Source organism: Gobius niger, assembly GCF_951799975.1.
Source record: "Gobius niger genome assembly, chromosome: 7".
In the NCBI taxonomy this organism is placed as follows: Eukaryota; Metazoa; Chordata; class Actinopteri; order Gobiiformes; family Gobiidae; genus Gobius; species Gobius niger.
Genome location: NC_136858.1, coordinates 33,657,571 through 33,678,091, shown reverse-complemented (window position 1 = coordinate 33,678,091; position 20,521 = coordinate 33,657,571). Strand labels below are relative to the sequence as shown.

Sequence of the window (20,521 nt, the reverse complement as noted above, 5' to 3'; positions counted from 1 at the left end):
TGGGCGACTCAAAGGGCCTCGAGTTTATTTAAACTAGCAATGAGGCTGATGTAATGCTCTCTTATAGGTGCTAAAATAACACACTCAAATATTTACAACACACTCAAATCGTGTTTAGCAATAAGAAATGTTTCCTAATCGCCTTAATAGTCCTGCGCGTATGAAGAAAGTGTCTAAAATTACAGATGGACTATTTTCAAAGGAGTCTGTTTCCGTTTTAATGCACTGTTCGCCGCACCATAGTCTAATGTAAACGCATATTCTTTGTGAAGCACCGAAACAATGATTTCCACGGCGCGGGACGCATCATTAACAGTAGCGCTGCGGATCTTAATAGAGTTAAACTGCCGGGGCGTTCAGGGACCTCTCGGACAATCAACTGTTGACACCGGGTGAATAGGGCAACCGAGAGTGTAGAGAGCGAGCTATAAAATGATAGTAGAGTTTAATCTTTAAGTATAAGCAAATCTTTGTGTTCACTGGGCCGTAGTAGACTTTGTGCCGTGATTTTTTTTTTTCGCAAACATGTTTAAATACTATATCCGTAGTTTTAATGTGGGCAAAAAAAAATAAAGTGTTGAAACAAAACACCACTAAATCCAACTCAAATAGCCTACTTTCGAAAGCAAACAGAAATGCGTAGTCAGTGTGTGGACCTAAATATTTTATATGCGTGTAAAATAATCTCTAACCAGATCGTTTTTCAGAAAGGGGGAAAGCTGAAGCTCGTATTTCCGACAGCCCGTCAACTCACCATCCATCTCCACGGTCTGAAAGTGTGAAGAAGTGAAGGCTCTGTCTCCTCCAATCAGCGGCCGCCCTCACTCAGTCTTATCCAATGGGAATAGCGCGCGTGCAGGTGGCCGTGCTGTTATCAACGGCTCCCGCTTCACTCCAGTATATACTTTAATGCTCCAGACGTAGAGCGAGGAAAGCGGCCCTTTAATGGTTCCCATCAAAACCACTAAAACCATCATCAGAGAGCGGAGGATTGCGGCAGCGGCAGCGGCGGCGGACTCTCCCCGCTGACACTCGACCAAAACAAACTGCAAGCGGGACTTTCGGGACGATTACAGCGGCTCTTCCCCAGAGAGAAGTCCAACCGAAACTTTCTCCGTGTTTCAGGATACTTCGGAGCGGGAAACGACGACGGCATTTAAACTTTTACCACACTTTGCTTTATTTTAGCCTCACGTTTTTTTATCCCACTGGGCTGAACGGTTCATGGTCACAAATGTTAGCGGTGGGGCAGATGGACGCTAACCGGCAGAGTGCGTTCGTCCTGGGCAGCACCCCGCTGGCGGCGTTGCACAACATGACCGAGATGAAGACGTCTCTGTTCCCGTACACCCTGCAGCAAAACCACACGGGCTTCAAGGCGCCCTGTCTTTCCAACCTCAGCTCCCATCTGGCCGGGGGCACCCCGCACGGCATCAGCGACATCCTGGGCAGACCCATCACCACAGCGGGGCAGCTGCTCTCAGGGTTTCCCCGGATAAACGGCCTGGCCACCACTGCTGCCGCCGCGGCTGCGGGAATGTACTTCAGCCCCGCCGTGTCTCGCTACCCCAAGCCTCTGGCGGAGCTCCCGGGCCGGGCACCCATCTTCTGGCCCGGCGTGATGCAGGGATCACCCTGGAGAGACCCGCGAGTCCCGTGTCCCGGTGAGTTTTAGATTCACTATCCAATGGCGGCACAAATAACTGCAGTTTTTATTATTATTGCCATCCAGATTTGTGGGATAAGGGGGTTAAAATTGCTGAGGCTTAAACAAAAGTAAAATGTTGTATTAAGAGGCGACTTATTATTTTATTAACCAAATAAATAACTTGATGAATAGTATTAACACATTTCCCCCTGTGTTAACATATTGGGCAATTTTTCTATAGGGCATTTCATTAAGAATATTTAGGTATAATGTTATAAACATTTTATTTGCATCCATAGCTTTTGTTTAGCTCGGAAATTACTCGCAGAAAAAACGCGGTCCGTGAACGCTACACAAATAAAGCACGCGGATAAACTTGTTGAACCGAACCTGTTGAAAACGGGAATTAACTCGAACATCCAGGCCGCGTATACGTAACTATTGAAGCAGAATATATTGTTATACTTAAGTGTAGCCTACGTGTGTGCGTTCACAGCTCAGTCGAGCCTCATGATGGACAAGGACGGGAAGAAGAAGCACTCCAGGCCCACGTTCTCGGGTCAGCAGATCTTCGCTCTGGAGAAAACCTTCGAACAGACGAAGTACCTGGCGGGACCGGAGCGAGCCCGACTGGCCTACAGCCTCGGCATGACCGAGAGCCAAGTAAAGGTAAATTAAAACGCTTTTATAACACTTTAGAAAAGCCAGGGAGAAATACGTAGCCTACTGTGTAAAGTTAAGACATTTTGAATAACTTTCCGGAAACATGATGCGGTACCTAAAGCTGTCCGTTCCCACAGGTCTGGTTCCAGAACAGACGGACCAAATGGCGGAAGAGGCACGCGGCGGAGATGGCCACGGCCAAGAAGAAGCACGACTCGGAGACGGAGAAGATGAAGGAGAGCTCGGATAACGAGGACGACGACGAGTACAACAAACCGCTGGACCCGAACTCGGACGACGAGAAAATAACAAGACTTTTGAAAAAGCACAAGGCCACGAACCTGGCGCTGCTGAGCCCCTGCAGCAACAGCTCGGACACGTTATGATGGACGCAGCGTCAGTAATAGACACTTTTACCGCGGCCCTTTGCACCTGCTGGCACCGAACATGCTCCGGAAGACGAGGGACAAAAACCGGAGCACCACGAGCGTCAAAAAACGAGTTTAACCTCTTAACTCCCGCCCGAACCGAGAGATCTTTTTCCTCACGTTATCAGATTTTTTTCCCCACTCATTTTTATAACTTTTTTTTGTCATTTTTTGGTCCATTTTTTATCACATTTTTGTCATTTTTTTCGTCAAATTTTTGTAATTTTCTTGTCAAATGTTTATTACATTTTTGTCATTTTTTGTCATTTTTTCGTCAAATTTTTGTCATTTTCTTGTCACATTTTTATCAATTTTTTGTCATTTTTTCGTCAAATTTTTGTCATTTTCTTGTCACATTTTTATCAATTTTTTGTCATTTTTTCGTCAAATTTGTGTCATTTTCTTGTCACATTTTTATCAATTTTTTGTCATTTTTTGGTCGTTTTTTCGTCAAATTTTTGTAATTTTCTTGTCAAATTTTTATCACATTTTTGTCGCATTTTTGTCATTTTTTGTCACATTTTTGTCATTTTTCCGTCACATTTTTGTCAATTTCTTGTGACATTTTTCTGACATTTCCATCATTGTTTTCGTCAATCAAAGCATTTTGTCGCTATTTTCCCCACACCTTTTTTCCCCAGAAGCTTTTCGGATTGGGGTAAAGCCAAAACTGGAGAAAACGTTTGCTCGGTTCAGGTGGGAGTTAAGGCGCTAAAATCGAGAAGAAAAGTTCGCGTTATGGCGGGAGATACGAGGCCCTCTGCTCCGAGGAGCCGAGCGTTTACCGAAAAAGGACAAACACCGTTACTATGACAACGAACTTTTACAAAAAAAAAAAACTTTCCTTTTTTTGAGCTACGTTATGAAAAAAAAAAAATGACTCTAACAAAACCTGTAAATGTAAACAAAACTTTAAAATACGCCCTTTACACCCTCCGGACCAGATTTGGAATAATTAAAAACGCAGCCTTAGAGACGATTTGATCTTATTTTAAAGACGTCAAGCTAATCTCTCCGTTGCTACGTTAGCGTAATCACAGTGCTATGCTAATTTTGTTATGTGTTTAGCATTTTCCCTCAAAAAGTTTACATTTTAAATTCATTATTTTTAAATGGCACTAGAAATGGCCCTACTTTATATACAAAAATGAGCACATCTTGGTTATTTCTGGTCAATTTGTTATTTCCGGGAAAATAATTTAAAGATTTTAGTTTTTTGGGTTTACACTTAGGCCTATATTGATATAAACATTTCTCTAATTTGGTTGCAGGTAATTTTCCAACGCTGGTCTGGGTATAGATGCATGTTCCCGTGGCAGGTGTGACGGGCCTATGATGCTTTTAAAGCTCAGATTAACCAGGGTACCACTGTCTCACAGCGCAAGGCAAAGCGGGACAGGTTTAATAAAGACGGAGGGGGCCGAATGAGACGAGTGAACGCTTTTCGTGCTGTAGCCTAAAGATGAACTTGTATTTGGAGATTGTATATATTTTTTACTGTAAGTTATATGTCGTGAAGCAGTGGACACGCGCTTATACCCCCCGACTGTTTCGGTTCCGCACACTCGTGTACAGACACAAACTGTAAATATTCAGTGTATCCTCGGCTTGTTTTAACAACGCGACAGGCGGTTTATTTGGTTTTATTGGTTATACCTCATCTTCTGTGAGCGGCACCACTGCTTCTGTTGGACTAAAAGAGAGTATTATTGCTTCCCGGAAAGACACAGGAAGGAAGAAAAAAAAAACACTTTGTATTATAAATAAATTATTTAACAAGCATTTTTGATTGACTATGTTTTGATTTTAAATGAATGGTCTAAAATACATGCTGATTTGCACAGAGAGGAAATTCGTAATCCTTAATAATATCTTTATTAATAACCGTTTAGTTTTAAATCCTTTTTTTTTGTCCTGTACGTTTAATTTCTAAATAATGAATGGCATCAGTAGGAAAATACTTTATAATTTACTTTAATCCTAAGCATTACTAATAGCCTTTACAAAATGCCTATTATTTTTTTCCTTTACATTACTTTCAATAGCATTCTCAATGATGCGCTTCTTTTAATTGCAGACACATATTTCCTCTTACTAAAGCAGGAAGTGCATTATTGCAAAATGCTTAGAACTTTGTCAGATATTTGATAGATTATCAAAGCAGAACGATTGATGGAACAGTTTCTTTGCCGTACAGACTTATTTATCAAATGGCAGCACATCTCCATACTTCATTTTGAGAGAAAATGGTTATTTAAATAACAAAGAATAAGAAAATGAGAATTGAACCAACTAAAAATGCACATTTAAACGGTCACTTCTGTCTTTGTTTTGATAAACTGAGACTCAACCTTTCAAATTGGTGGATAAAATACTTCAAATGCCATTATTTGATCATGGCCTGTATCTGGCTGTGGTTCCCCGCTGCCTGCGGCCTGTTGCTCACCACTAGTCACTTGTTGGTCCAGCGCAAACAGAGGTCAGAACCAGGGCCGGATTTAAGTAAAATGGGCCCCGGGGCTAACGTTTTTTTCAGGGCCCCTCATAATCAATCAATATTTATTTATATAGCGCCTTAACAACATCTGTATATACTGTCTGTCTGTCTGTCTGATTTCTCTCTCTCTACAATGAAAGGATAAATGAACATAGAATGTAAAAAAAAAAGAAGATAAATTTGTGAAAAAAATTGAGCTCCGTGGCCCTCGCGGAAGAACCTTTGCTACTGCCAGACTGGTGGGGGGACTCGTTTAAAAGGGGGGGTCAGGGGGTCCTCCCAGAGAGATCTTTTTTTATTTTAATGGTGCATTTTAACAGTCCAATAGGTACTTTTTTCAGACCTTAACTGGTTTATACCTGGTGTAGTCCTGGTTTAGACCTGGTTTATTCTCGGGTAAAAAAAAAAATCTTCTGATAAATGTGAGGGAGTATGCAAAGAGAGAGGAAACTGAGCACGCAATTTTTTCTGTTAGCCCCTGGCCTTATAGCCCCTGTAAGCCCCTTCATAAATCCGGCCTTGGTCAGAATCAGGTTTGTGGGTTTGATATTTAAAATGTTTCTGGGTTGGATTTAAATGAGTCAATGAAGCACAGCGACCCCCCTGTTCATCTGAGGCACTGCAGCTTTGGAACAATTTCAATCAGCTGAACCTTAGAAGTGATGGGAATCCATGTTGTTTGTATTATGCAGTTCATTTCATTCCCATTTCGAGTTGTGAGGCAATAAAAAGGGCATAACAGAAACATATCTTTTGAGAATTTGCAGATTTCCATCTTGTTTAACACAATTTAGATTATTGCTTAGTTTTTTTCCCACACAATATTTCAGGCGTTGGTCATAACAGTGTGGTACAAATTAGAAAATCATTACCGGCAGTTAGTAGCATTGATGAATAATGTCAATAACGTGCAATCAGGACAACACACACGTTTTGCTCCAATGGTTTTTATTGCTTGAGAACTGCATCACCTACAGAAGAGGCCAGTCCAGATGGGGCTATAGAAGAAGAAAAAAAATCTCTATCAGCTTTTTTTTTTTTATTTAAACACGGAGTGAAAGAGACGACTGCGGCTTCAAAATCCTACAGCGTACACTCAATTTTTGACCAGCAGCAAAAAACAAAAAAACACAAGACAAGGTAAAAAATAAAAAATAAAAATGCAGGCACGGTGACGCAGAGACAGCAAAAAAAAAATCAACTCGCATTTTTCGAAATCTTGTAGTGTGTACTGCAGCTTAACCCTGTGGTGCTCTTATCTGTAGGCTACAATTATACAAATAAAAGCCTTATTCCCAAACGCGCGTTAGAGTTTAACAAGTCCATACCACACCAGCGTAAAAAAAAAAAAAAAAAAAAACACACGCCATTCTGTGAAACATAAGATACTTGGCACCAAAACGAAGAGACAAAAAACTTGAAAATAAAAACCGTTCAACCCAAGCCTTGTATCTATAAAGTCACATTCAAAGATCCATAATATAGGTAAATAAGTTAGAGTAAGCATTATAAGGACATTATGTGAGGATGCTATCATAAACCTTATCTTTTTTTTTTAATATACTTGCATGGTCTATGGCACGGCTTAAACATTCGCATAGGCAAAAAAAAAAAGACGAAAAAAAGTGTTTCTTTCTCGCTGCTTCAGCATTTTAAACATTTGGGTAAAGATTTTTATAAATTATCTCTTTAAAAATACAGTATATAAAATGAAACAATGTGTCCGTCACGCATGGCAGTGAGTTGGGTACACGGCAACTCAAAAATGAACAGCAAAAATTATATATTTACTATATATATATATTCATAATAAGCGAGGACCTGTAGGTTTGGTCGTAAAACTGCACTAAAAACAGCAACGATTTTTTATGCTATACTGTCGATGTACAAATAGTCCTAACAATATAGATAAACAACTCTTTTTTTTTTTTTTTTGCATTGCACATGTCACCATTTTCTCTTACATACTGTATGGAAAGTAGCTCTATACACAACAACTAAAAAAATGGCGTCTCGGTGTCTAAAAGTAGTTGCACTGATGTCGATTAGAGTTTTGGCAAAGAAGAGGCTATGTGGCGTGGAACAAAGTGATTCATTGGCCAGTTTTAAAGGGGGGGGTGTTATGCAAAAGTCGACTTTTTCAAGCTTTACATCATGTTATTTTGTCATTCCCTCATTAAAAAACATGTGTTGCCTTGGCACATTCACGTATTTTTGAGTAATCTGTAAAAAACTCTGATGGCGGCCATTTTAGGGATAGGTTTGCCTGAGGGTTAGTGCTAGATCGGATGCTCCGGAGGGACAGTCTGCTGTGAAAACGTGAGATATCATGACACAAATTAAGGTTAGGGCCAGGGAAATGGTTAACCTCTTAACTCCCGCCTGAACCGAGAGGATCTTTTTCCTCACGTCATCAGATTTTTTCCCCAACATTTTTTAGTTGGGTGTTCAACTCATTTTTGTAACTTTTTTGTAATTTTTTATCACATTTTTGTCATTTTTTCGTCCATTTTTAATACATTTTTTGTCACATTTTTGACATTTTTTTTTATCGATTTTTTGTAATTTTTTGTCACATTTTTGTCACTTTTTTGTCACATTTTTGTAATTTTTTATCACATTTTTGTCATTTATTCGTCAATTTTTAATCATTTTTTTGTCACATTTTTGATCGTTTTTTTGGAATTTTTTGTCACATTTTTGACATTTTTTCGTCAATTTTTCGTCAACTTTTTTGTCACATTTTTTATCCATTTTTTGTCCATTTTTTGTGACATTTTGGTGACATTTTTGCCACTTTTTCATAAATTTTTCGTCACTTTTTTTGTCAATGTTTTCTCACTTTTTGGTCACATTTCCATCATTGTTTTATCGCTATTTTCACAGCTTTTTTCCAGAAGCTTTTGGATTGGGGTAAAGCCAAACTGGAGAAAATGTGCTCGGTTCAGGTGGGAGTTAAGGGGTCAACCTTACGGATTAGGATTATTTGTATTTTTAGACAAACCAACTCATAGATCTATACAAACAGACCGTCCCTCCGGAGCATACGATCTAGCGCTAACCTTGCCTGAGTCCTCCTAGGAACGCCCCCCACCTCCCGGAGAATAACCGAATAACCAATCACAGACAGCGTGTGGAGGGGGCGTGTCGGAAAGGGTCAGAGGTTCTTAAAGAGACAGAGGCCTATTTCAAGACATTCGCTACAGCCGCTTTGAGAGAGCAATTTTATACAAGGCAGTTATTCTAATGTACTGCATTTACAGACCAACAGAAGGTTTCGCCATCATTGTAGTGTGATATAGACTGGTGCTATGTGATTGAAAAAAGCATAATACCCCCTCTTTAAAGATTTTTTTTTTCAGTTTCTTGAATGAGTTTCCAGGGAATGGGGTCGGCATGTAATGGTGAGGTCAGCCATGTTGGTGTGTCCATGTTTGGGAGTGTTTTGACGGAGGAAAAAACGGAAAAAAAAGGACTGGGTCATTGAGAGGAGGAGGAGGAGGAGGAGGAGAAGCAACGTTGTGCAAAATGTGGCCAGCTTTTCTTTTTCTTTTTTTTTGTTGTTGTTGTTGAAAGGGGGTCGATCAACGTTGGCGTCCCCGCTTGTGTCGTTTCACGTCGGGGGTTTCACATCGGCGCTTCGCGGAAAATCTGCTCGCCCCTTTGGCAGCATTTCCCTGTGGAGAAAAAATGTCCCAAAACGTTTTTTAAAAGCACTGTTCAAGTCGTAGATTAACGAGGTATTTTTTTTAATTTTTTTTAGAGAGAAGCGGAAAGTACAAGTGTGTTAGGAGGAAATAAAGAGGTTTTATTTCCTGTTGGTTAATCATGTGACCACCATTTCAAATCTTTAAAGAGACAGTTCAGTTTTATAAAGCAGACTGGGATGGATGGTTTATCTCACACACTGTAGTATAGGTATTGTACAAGGTAGGTACAATTAACTGAAGTAGGGATTCACCGATACCACTTTTTCTAAAACCGAGTACGAGTACGAGTACTTTGATTTAAGTACTTGTTGATACCGAATACCGATACAAGTACAAGGCATTTACATACTTTTTGAAGTGAATAAAGGGTTTATAAACTGACTCTTTCACAGCAGATTCGTTCGTAAATAGCTAGAAGGTCCCGGGTTCGATTCCCACCTGGACGGGGCCTTTCTGTGTGGAGTTTGCATGTTCTCCCCGTGTCTGCGTAGGTTTCCTCCGGGTACTCCGGTTTCCCCTACCACTAAAAACATGTACAATAGATTCCCCTCTGGGGCCAGGACTCCCCTGAAAAAGAGATTCTTAATTGCAGTGGGACTATCCTGGTTGAATAATAATAATAATAATAATGCATCGGTTTTATATAGCGCTTTTCTGGACACTCAAAGACGCTTTACATTGCATTATTCATTCATTCCATACTTGGTGGTGGTAAGCTACTATTGTAGCCACAGCTGCCCTGGGGTAGACTGACGGAAGCGAGGCAACCAGTCTGCGCCATCGGCCCTTCCGATCACCACCAACCACTCACTCACTCACTACATTCGCTAGGCTTCCTGGTGTTCCCAAACGGTCTCCCATCCAAGTACCGACCAGGCCCTTCCCTGCTTAGCTTCCAAGGTCTGACGGGATTGGGCAGAGCATAGGCGGTATGACCACCGAATAAAGGTCAATAAATCAATAAAGAAAAAAGAAAAAAATACTCATTTACATTTCCTTCAGTAAAGTAGGCTACACTTTTAAGAGAAGTTAGTTAGAAATTAAACAGATGTCATTTTAATTCAATATGGACATGCTGTTTCTCTTTAAGATGGATGAATGGATGGATGTTTCTCTTTATTTTAGATTTTCAGAGGACTTTTTAGTAGCTGGATTAGATTTTCAGCCCCCTGGCATAAAACGGCTTAAGAATCGCCAGAACTGTTGAGCCGCGAGTTAGCGGCTAGTTAGCAACCTGGATCTTGTAAACATTTAGTTCTGTTTAAATCCAGCACAGACTCTGATTTAGGGAGTGTCGTCTGTAATAAAGTCAGCTCTATGTGGAATATTGTATTTCCACGAAAGTATTCTCCAGTTTGTTGCTATTTTCTCCCCTCAGCGGAGAGGTAAGTGGTATCAGTTTCTGGTATTGGGACCTCATTAATGAGTACGAGTATGAGTGCAAGCATGTGGTATCGGCCCGATACCCAATACTGGCATCTGTGCATCCCTAAACTGAAGAGTCTATAATTGCAAACTCATAACATGATGCATATAGGGATCTCCAGCCAGTCACTCAGGAGCTCTGCAGTCCTTTCCAAGTAGCTCCACAAACACTTTCTACATCTCTGCATTTGCCCAATGACTCACGGTTTAGATGTTTACCTAAGTGGCACCACTGAAAGTTTTAGACAAAATCGAAAACTTTCCAGGTTATTTTCTTTAATCGTGTTGAAATATCATCTTTGCTATTAACTAACAGCTTCAGTCATAGTTTAAAAAGCGGAACCAGAGCTGCTCTTTGCCATTTTGTTAATGTAAAAGTTAATGGAGGCAAAGTAGTTTGGAAATGCCTGGTCTGACGTGTTTCTGCAGTACACTTAAAACTAGACATTGCCCATCTTTATGATTGAATATATTGACTACAAAAGATAGATTATAATATCGTTAGCCACATAGCATAATTGCCTAACTCATTTTTGTTTTGATTTTGGAAAACATGTAAAAAGACTTTTTATAGGAAACACATTGCTTTTCTCTTATTGCCATTTTAACAATACAAAATGACAAAGGGAGTTATGCTATGTGGCTAACGATATGTAATTTCAGTGCCAACTGCTACAACAGTAATTTTGCTTCCAACTCATCGATAAATGAATTCAAAACTAAGGATTTTTCTTTTTTTGTCTGAATAATAAAGAGAAAATGTTATTATCCCATGCAAAAGTGCAATACGTACTGAAAGTTAATAGGAGGTTAAAAAAAACATGACTGAAGTAACACCTTTAGACCAAAGAAGAAGTGTTTTACTCTTCGACCTTTACGTCTACGTGGCTGACATTGTGTAGCCTCTAATATAAAAGAACAACCAACGCTAAAAACCTTTAAAACTGAACCGTTCTTTTAAATGGCGTCACGTAAGCTCTGAATCGTTCTAATGGAGTGAAAATAAAGAAAAATCGAGCAAATCAAGAGAGAACAAGAGAGCGTGAATGAAGTGAGATAATAAAAAAAATGAATATTTACCACGACATCACTGCACCACACAACACTTGTGCTTATTTGCATTAGGTTTACCTGCCCCCGCTGTTATTCGGAAGGACAGGAAGACGGGCTGAGGAGAGAGAGGATATAGTTATTCCAAAACACAAAACTACAAGTTACTCACGGATCAAAACATTTACATTTTAACCTGTTTACTTTGTACCTGGAGAGATAGAAAGGCTGCACAATGGCTAAAAAGTAGCAAAAAATCCTTGTCATGTCACTGAATTCAAAAATTGTGAACTCAAGAGGGCATTATTTTGTTCTTTTGGGGGGGAAACTGGGGAGAGGCGAGTGGGAGAAAGAGAGCAGACTGTATTAAGTGAGCCCTTGTCCTGTTATGGCTGCCCCGACTCCCGAGGTTAAACTTACTTTTTATTGGCATCAGATCGTTTTTTTTTTTACCTCTAGTAATCACGGCAAAACATTAACCTCTTACCACCCACCAAAACCAAATGCATTCTCTCCTCTTTTTTTTCTGGATTTTTGTCACTTTTTTCTGGATTTTTGTCTTTTTTGCTGGATTTTTGTCTTTTTTCTGCTGTTTTTTTTTGGTCATTTTTCTGGATTTTTGTCATTTTTCTGCTGGATTTTTGTCATATTTTTACTGTTTTTTTGTCTTTTTTTGCTGGATTTTTGTCATTTTTCTGCTGGATTTTCATCATTTTTTTGCTGTTTTTTTGTCTTTTTTTGCTGGATTTTTGTCATTTTTTTGCCGCCCTTTTGTCACCTTTTTGTTGAGTTTTTGTCATTTTTGTTGCTTTTTTGGGTCACTTTTTAGTGCTTTTTTGTTGCGTTTACATCCTCATTTTCTTTTTTTTTTCTTTTTTATCGCTGGTTTGAAGAAGCTTTTAGATCTGGAGAATTTGGAGAACAGGAGAAAACATGTTCAGGTGGGAGTTAAGAGGTTAAACATCTGTACGTATCATAACTGGGTAAGTATTTTGTCCACCATTTTATTGATTGTCTGGCTATGATATTTTCCAGAAAGGAGGAGGATTATGGCTCTCACAAAAGCGCTATTTCAAGCCATGCATAAACCCGTTTACTTTATACCTGGGGAGATAGAAAGGCTGTACAATGGCTAAAAAGTAGCAAAAAATCCTTGTCATGTCACTGAATTCAAAAATTGTGAACTCAAGAGGGCATTATTTTGTTCTTTTCGGGGGGGAAACTGGGTAGAGGCGAGTGGGAGAAAGAGAGCAGACTGTATTAAGTGAGCCCTTGTCCTGTTACGGCTGCCCCGACTCCCGAGGTTAAACTCACAGAGCGGCGGCCCACATTTTTGGAGTTCGGTGCTAACTACGGCGGACATTTTTTAAACACAGGCAGCAGCGGTTTTAGCGCTGCTGTGTGTTAGCGACGCGGCGGTCAGTGTGCGAAGGGTCAGCTCTCACGTACACTCCACTGTGAGTAATGATGAAAGGGGCGAAGCGTAAGGCGCCTGAGGGGTGTGGGTTTTCGGTCCGACAAGGAACGGGCAATGAACCATGCGCAGTGCGGCTACACGTTGTTCAGCATTTGTGAAAGCATTGGTAATACTTGATAAAACATAACATAAAAGCACATGACTGGTTTAGAATCTTCAAGACAAGTCGCCCCAAACTTAATTCCTGACCTTATTCATTCTAGACTCATGCCCGACCTGAACCAGACACAGGAATGACAGGCTGTGTAATCACTAGAGGTCGACCGATATGGGTTGCAGAGGGCTGATTTAGTTTTGTGGGTTTACTAGGTACTTCAGAGGGAGCTTGTTTTAACCCCTTAACTCCCACCTGAACCGAGCACATTTTCTCCAGTTTGGCTTTACCCCAATCCAAAAGCTTCTGGAAAAAAGGTGTGAAAATAGCGACAGAACTGAGATGAAGACAACGATGAAGATGTGGCAAAAAAGTGAGAAAACTTTGACAAAAAAGTGGCGAAAAAATGACGAAAATGACGAAAATGTGACAAAAACTGACGAAAAAGACAAAAAGTGACAAAAAAAAGAAAAAAAGTGACAAAAATGACAAAAAAAAGGGACAAAAAATGTGACAAAAATGACAAAAAAAAAGACATAAAAGTGAGAAAACTTTGACAAAAAAGTGACGAAAAAATGACAAAAATGTGACAAAAAATGACCAAAAAAAGACAAAATATTTACCAAAAATGAAAAAAAAAGGAGACAAAAATTGTGACAAAAATATGACAAAAAAATGACCAAAAAATGTGACAAAAAAGACAAAAAAAATGACAAAAAAGTGAGAAAACTTTGACAAAAAAGTGACGAAAATATGACAAAAAATTACAAAAAAAATGACCAAAAAAAATTACAAAAAAGTGAGTTGAAAAAAATGAGTTGAATACCCCCCCCAAAAAAGGATGGAAAAAAATCTGATGACGGTAGGAAAAAGATCCATTTAGATAAGCTTGAGGTGTTACACTGGCCTACAGGATTTGGGTAAAGCTGAACTGAAGAAAATGCTCTTGGTTCAGGCGGGAGTTAAGAAGTTAAAGACAAAAATCAGCAGATTCCCAAAACAACAACAACCGGTAAGTCTCTATCTCTATGGTTCTGAAATGAAAATGAAAAGTCCCCAACATAAAATATACAGTATGAATGACGATCCGAGCTGTATAAACTTGTGACCGATTTTCCTTGCGGTGTTTCTCAGCTCCCCTGAGGTCGAGGAGGTTGTGGCTCATTTGAAAAAAGAAGTAGAAGAAGAACTGTGAAGCTGTGACTGAGGGAAGTCTCCATTACTTTCGGTTCTAAAGATATCGGCTTTTTATTGGCATCAGATCGTTTTTTTTTTACCTCTAGTAATGACGGCAAAACATTAAGCATCTGTACTTCATCATAACTGGGTAAGTATTTTGGCCACCATTTCTACAAACAGAGAGGCAGCCTTATTGATTGTCTGGCTATAATATTTTCCAGAAAGGAGGAGGATTATGGCTCTCACAAAAGCGATATTTCAAGCCATGCATTAAGAGGTGCTTTTACTTAATGTTGAAAACCTAATGTAAAATACTCAAATACAAATATCTTTCTCTAAAATGTGATTGAAATGAGATGTTTACGAATTGTTTATAGCTAGCAAACGAAAAAATGACAAGCGACAGACAAACGATGACTTTAAATGGACACAGGAAGCGTTCACCAGTAAATGTTGTGTCTTAAAGAAAGCCTTTAGGGTTTATAGGATTCTAGCCAGTGTGTTAACAGCCTTGACTACAATGGAATAAGCCCCCGAAGATAGAAGCAAAACGTTCTCTACTCAATGAACCCAGTCCAGTCAACGATGTTTTAAAATCTCTTCTACAATCTTAAATAAAGGCTTAGTTTAGAAATTTTACCCAGGGCTGTCATTCGCGTTGGACAAAAAACAAAAACAGTGAGTAGCGTATAGTTTAAAAACACCAATTCTCTACAGGAAACAGTATTCCTCTCTCGACATAGCGTCTTGTGTGTAGATGCGGTGCTTACCTTGTGGTCCCCCATGCAGACGTTGGGTCCAATGTTATCATAAACTATTGACTTCTCTTCATTTTCAGGCTGAGGAGACACAAGATGACACAAGTTATAGAGATCAGTTTCATAGTTTGCTCTAACTTCAATACATCTGCATGATCAAATGACAAGTTTCCACTTTCATGAGGACCCGAGAGCGTTCAACCCTCCGACCAGTTCATAGTTGTTCTGGGAAAGACCCTTCACCCTGTTAATGCATGAATGTGGTGTGTGAGTGAGAAACAGCCCGTGGTTAGGGCGACTGTAGGCGCAAATCGCCGGCCAGGCTTCAGTCCATCCCAGAGCAGACATTAGTACACTTCCTGACCAAAAACAAGCTGGGGTTGCTGCAGTTGGCCAGGTCTAGGATCAGCAACACTTTACTTATTTATTCAAGATAAAGGGGGGAACAATACATATTCATGTTTTAATTTAAACAGCAAATATGGCAGATTATAGTCTTGGGCTAAAACACGATGTGCCCAAAGAATGAGATAAGGTAGAAATAAATAAGAAGGTCCTCAGTCAGACGGATTGGCCAGCCACAGGTGAGCCTGGAGTCGCTCTACAACAATCAGCTGAAGAGACTCAGCTTCAGCATCATGAAGGACCCTCTGCAGCCCTTGAACCACCACTTTCAGTATCTGCCATCGGGACAGAGGCTGGTGGTTCGTTCCATCCATCCATCCATCCATCCATCCATCCATCCATCCATCCATCCATCCATCCATCCATCCTCCATCCATCCATCCATCCATCCATCCATCCATCCATCCATCCATCCATCCATCCATCCATCCATCCATCCATCCATCCATCTTCTTCCACTTGTCCGTTGCCGGGTCGTGGGGGCAGCCCTTGGAGCTTCCCAGAACACATTGCACCAACCCCCTATGGCTCCTCCTGCAGGTGGTGGGTCCATGGGAGGACGGCCCTATGGTTCTAACCGGGCCTGTTGGTCTCTCATAAGGGGCTTCTGAACCGCTCTTTGTCTGACCCGTCACCTAGGACCTGTTTGCCATGGGAGACCCTACCAGGGGCACGAAACCCCCGACAACAGAGCTCCTGGATCATTCGGGCGCTCAAACCCCTCCACCACGTTAAGGTGGTGGTTCCAGGAGGGAACCTGGTTATTCCATCAATGGATATTTCTTCCCTGATGGCATGGGCATATTCCAAGATGACGATGCCAGGATTCATCAGGCTCACATTGAAAGAGTGGCTCAGGAGCATGAGACATCATTTTCACACGTGGATTGGCCACAGAGTTCAGATCTGAACCCCTCTGAGAATCTTTGTGTTAAAGATACACAATCTTGGTGGAAAAATGAATGCAAAACTGGATCTTTTCGAGATTGCAGAAGCTTATTGAAACAATGCCACCGTGATTGTGCGCGGTAATCAAAGCTAAAGGCGGCCGAGTGAAACATCAGACCGTGTGACCTTTTTCGTGGCGACTTTTTTACGTACATCACAACCACCGAGTGTTGGGAGTGAGACTGAATTTCTCGTTTCGTCGTCTTCAAGGAACATTTTCGAAAGGGTTGCTGCTTGAATTCCCTCAACTTTATTCAAAAACCAGCGCCGAGAAAATGAACCAAACTCCAAAGCCCCTCTGTGCACGTTCTGTCATCTCACTTACCCGCATTTCTCAATCACCGTTGGACGCACAAAAGGAAGCCATGCCCGCTCCAACATAAATCTCGAGACTCCCGAAGCAATCTCTCTTGTCTTGGTTGAACTAAGTACTTTTTGAACAGCCTTCTTCACCAGCACAGCGGCGGCACAACGCTCCAATTCGCTGAGCTGTGTCCCGTTTCGGAATAAGACGCCCAGAACAAAGCACATCGCGAAATCCAAATTAACTCGCACACCAAAGCGAGGTCAGTCTTTCTTTTTTTGCTACCTCAATCTACCTTTACAGACTACAAAAAGGCTCCCAACCGAGATAACATTTATCAAACGCCACTGTCTTGAGATTCACAAAAAAAGCGCGGCTGGTGGAGGATTGTGGATTTTTTTCGGCTTGCATAATCTTTAGACAGATAAACAAATTACCCGTAGGACTTAGCGGCGGGAGTGGAAGGAAGCTGTAGCGCTCGCATGGCTAAACATTCATTATCACCGGTCCCCAAGCTAGCGCAACCTTTGGCGTGTTAGGGCTCGGCGAGCAGAAAATAACATGATGGCAAGTTAACCGAGCGCGGCATGATCGATGGCGCCGCTCGCGGGGATGTTTACGGCTGTAGGTTTCAGGGCGGCGCGTCCGGGGGAAAGCCAATCTGGAAACACACGCGCCGCAGTTAAGAGTCTGGGCATTACAAGCAATTAGCCCGGTGCTTGATGGAGACGTGAGCAAACGGGAGGCCAGCTGTGAGCGGATCAGCCTCCTCCGGCACTGTATTTAAGGAGCGGGAGATGAGGAGATATCGCTGATGGAATAAAGGTTAAGTAGATCTGTGGTTGAAATGATAGGGTGAGTGTTGGACCCTGGGTAGTAATGTCATAATCCAAAATAATAAACTAATGGACATGATCTAGTTTAAGGCGAGACACTGCAGGTGAATAGGGGAAAAAACGTATATTTACAGATATCAATTTGAAACTTTTGCTGTCGATCACTGGCATAAATGTGAGAAAAAAATACATAGCAAGTTTTCTGTCATTTTATCTTTTCATATAAGAACAAGGTGTTTTATGCCTAAAAATGCCCCAAATTTCCCATCTTTTCGGCGACGAAATCTGAATAACGGATAGAGCTACATTTCAAATTTATGGTTTGATAAATGAGTTACCAAGACTTTCTCAGAGGGGATTTAGGATTTCTTTTTTAGTTTTAAAATAATCTGTTTTTGAGTGGAAAAAATTGCTAAAAAATAATTTTCGCCTTATTTTTTGACATTCACAACTCAATAAATGGGGCTTAGGGATTAAATAACAAAAAATCCCTCTGAAAAAATCTTCCAAATATTGTTCAGTCCAAGGCTGGAAATTTTGAAGTCCGACTGATGTGGACATAGTGTCGGCACAATGACAGAAAAGTGTGTTTTGAGAAAAAGGCCCTTGAAATTGCATTGTCCCATATAAGTCTATGGGGGAACATTGAATCAGCGCAATATTTAAACATGTTATTGTGAAGATTAAGCATATTTTCTGTTTCCGGGTGAAAGCTTGTATGTTCAGAGACCAGTTTGGCCCAAAAGCTGAAAACTGAAAAAATTGAGTTTTGCCTGTAGTGTCTCCCCTTAAAACAACGTCACTCACAAAAAAACAACTGGATATCCAAACTTATATTGTACAGCAGTGGTTCCCAATGTTTTTTTGTCTTTCGTACCCCTTTGGCCTTTCAGTAGTCAACCGTGTACCCCCTAACTAAAGTGTTTTACAGTTTATTTAGAAATTAATTACTTAAAAGTGGTATTTGTAAGAAAAAGGACAATGTTGCAGTCAAAAATAAACCAAAAAATCTCCCAAAGCAACACATTTTACTGAAAAATATAGCTTTTCCTATAAAGATACAAGTTACATGTTAGGGCTGCTCGATTATTGAAAAAAAAAATCATCACGATTATTTTAGTCATAATTGAAATCCCGATTATTCAAACGATTCTTTGTTGCCTTTTAAAAAAAAACGTATTTATGTAATTATTAATCAAAAAACTATGCTGAATATTTTCTGTTTTCTGAACGGTCATAAAAGTGCAAATGATTTCAAGTTTGCCTCGATTAAGGAGAGGTCTCTGTTTCACACCTGCCCCCTGCTGGCCAGCCCTCACACCTGCGCAAGTAAACTGAGCAGCGCGGCCTGATGACGTTTGTTTTTATGTCAGGCAAAATGCGAAGGGAAAATAATCCCAGTGCCATGAAAAAGAAAAAAAGAAAAAACGTAATAAAAAATAAATAAATAAATAAATAAAAAATAATGATATTTTTTTTCCGATTATGCTAATTTTGTAATCGTTTAGTGTAATAATCGAAATTGTAATTGAATTTCGATTAATTGCACAGCCCTATTACATGTTCCCCTTTTTTCAATCTGAAATAGTTCCAAGTACCCCCTGCTAGGTCCTCGAGTACCCCCAGGAAACACTGTCGTACACTGTCTGACCTAAGACACGCTTTAACATTTCATTTGACCGTCTTTAGCTTTGATCACATCCCACATTCGCTGTGATATTCTTTCAATAAGCTTCTGCCATATCATTATTCCCACCAAGATCTTGTATCAATGATGGGAGAGTGTGACCATTGCACAAAGCCTGCAGCACATCGCAAAGATTCTCAATGGGGTTAAGATCTGGACTCTGTGGTGGCCGATCCGTGTGTGAGAATGAAGTCTGAATCCTCACATTGTCCTCTTGGAATATGCCCAAGCCATCAGGGAAGAAGAAATCCACTGTTGGAATAACCTGGTCGTCAGCTGATCTCATCCTTTGGGCATTTAGTGTTGCTGAACCTAGACCTGACCAACCGCAGCAACTCCAGATCACAACAGTTTGCTACATCCAGGTGGCGAGTACTTTTTTTTGGTCAGGCAGCTTTTGTTAGCTCAGTGGTACCCAACCTTTTTTTCCATGAAGCTTCCCCTGCTCACGCTGGTGTCAGACCGGGCCCTAGTACAAAACTGCAGCCCCCACGAACACATTTAAAGGAATAGGCCACCGTTTTTACATACTGAGATATGTTCTTACCTCACTTTAGCCGAGTTAATATATCCCCGTCTGGTCTTTGTCCGTGCGCTCTGTCACGCAAACGGTGCACATACGCAGCCTCTCCCACATGTCACATAGCTCCAAAAAAGCTCACGATAGAAGCTACCAAGCTCTTCCGCGTGTTCCCTATTTAAATAAAGTTACGTGAAGTGTTTTCATGCGAAGTATATTTACACAGAAATGTAACATGTCGATTTTATAAGCAAATAAAAAGGGGCACTATATTGTGAGGCGTAATGATACAGGAGCACAACGTCCGCGCAGTAACTCCTAAAGGTTATTGACGGAAGTGAGCGGGGGAAGTCTTTAGGAGTTACTGCGCGGACGTTTTGCTCCTCGTATCATTACGCCTCACAATATAGTTCCCCTTTTTATTTGCTTATAAAATCGACATGCTACATTTCTGTGTAAATATACTTCGCATGAAAACACTTCACGTAACTTTATTTAAATAGGGAACACGTGGAAGAGCTTGGTAGCTTCTATCGTGAGCTTTTTCGGAGCTATATGACATGTGGGAGAGGCTGCGTATGTGCTCCGTTTGCGTGACAGAGCGCACGGACAAAGACCAGACGGGTACATATTAACTCGGCTAAAGTGAGGTAAGAACATATCCCGGTATATAAAAACGGTGGCCTATTCCTTTAAACATACAAATAATGGCCTGTAAGCATTTACTTCAGACACATATGAAAAAATTGTTGTGTGTTTAGCAACTGTTGATTTCTTTTGCAGACCTGACCCTCTGACCAGGCCAGTATTTACCAGCACTGACCCGTTAGGCCGCTTGGAAGAGATTTGAACCACTTTCAACTCAAAAATAACCTAATCCCCTACTCGAACT

The 20,521-nt window shown here is 40.6% G+C and overlaps 2 protein-coding genes across 3 annotated transcripts in view; one reads left to right on the top strand and one right to left on the bottom strand.

The window, feature by feature from the left end:
• Positions 1–884: 884 nt before the first annotated feature.
• On the top strand, positions 885–2,762 carry nkx6.2 (NK6 homeobox 2). Its single transcript, XM_079560350.1, has 3 exons — positions 885–1,664; positions 2,145–2,317; positions 2,449–2,762. The coding sequence occupies exons 1-3, from the start codon at positions 1,235–1,237 to the stop codon at positions 2,695–2,697; spliced, it is 852 nt and encodes a 283-aa protein (XP_079416476.1). The 5' UTR covers positions 885–1,234; the 3' UTR covers positions 2,698–2,762.
• Positions 2,763–8,820: 6,058 nt separating this feature from the next.
• Positions 8,821–20,521, bottom strand: part of inpp5a (inositol polyphosphate-5-phosphatase A) — a 350,565-nt gene continuing 338,864 nt past the window's right edge. The window contains exons 14-16 of one of the 2 annotated variants that reach the window (XM_079560595.1): positions 14,942–15,010; positions 11,503–11,539; positions 8,821–8,913 (exon numbers count right to left, since the gene is read on the bottom strand). In XM_079560595.1, the coding sequence (XP_079416721.1) occupies positions 8,864–8,913; positions 11,503–11,539; positions 14,942–15,010 (156 nt within the window). In that variant the 3' untranslated portion in view covers positions 8,821–8,863. Of the gene's footprint in view, positions 8,914–11,451; positions 11,540–14,941; positions 15,011–20,521 lie in introns of both variants that reach the window. The other variant, XM_079560596.1, reaches the window with a different exon arrangement.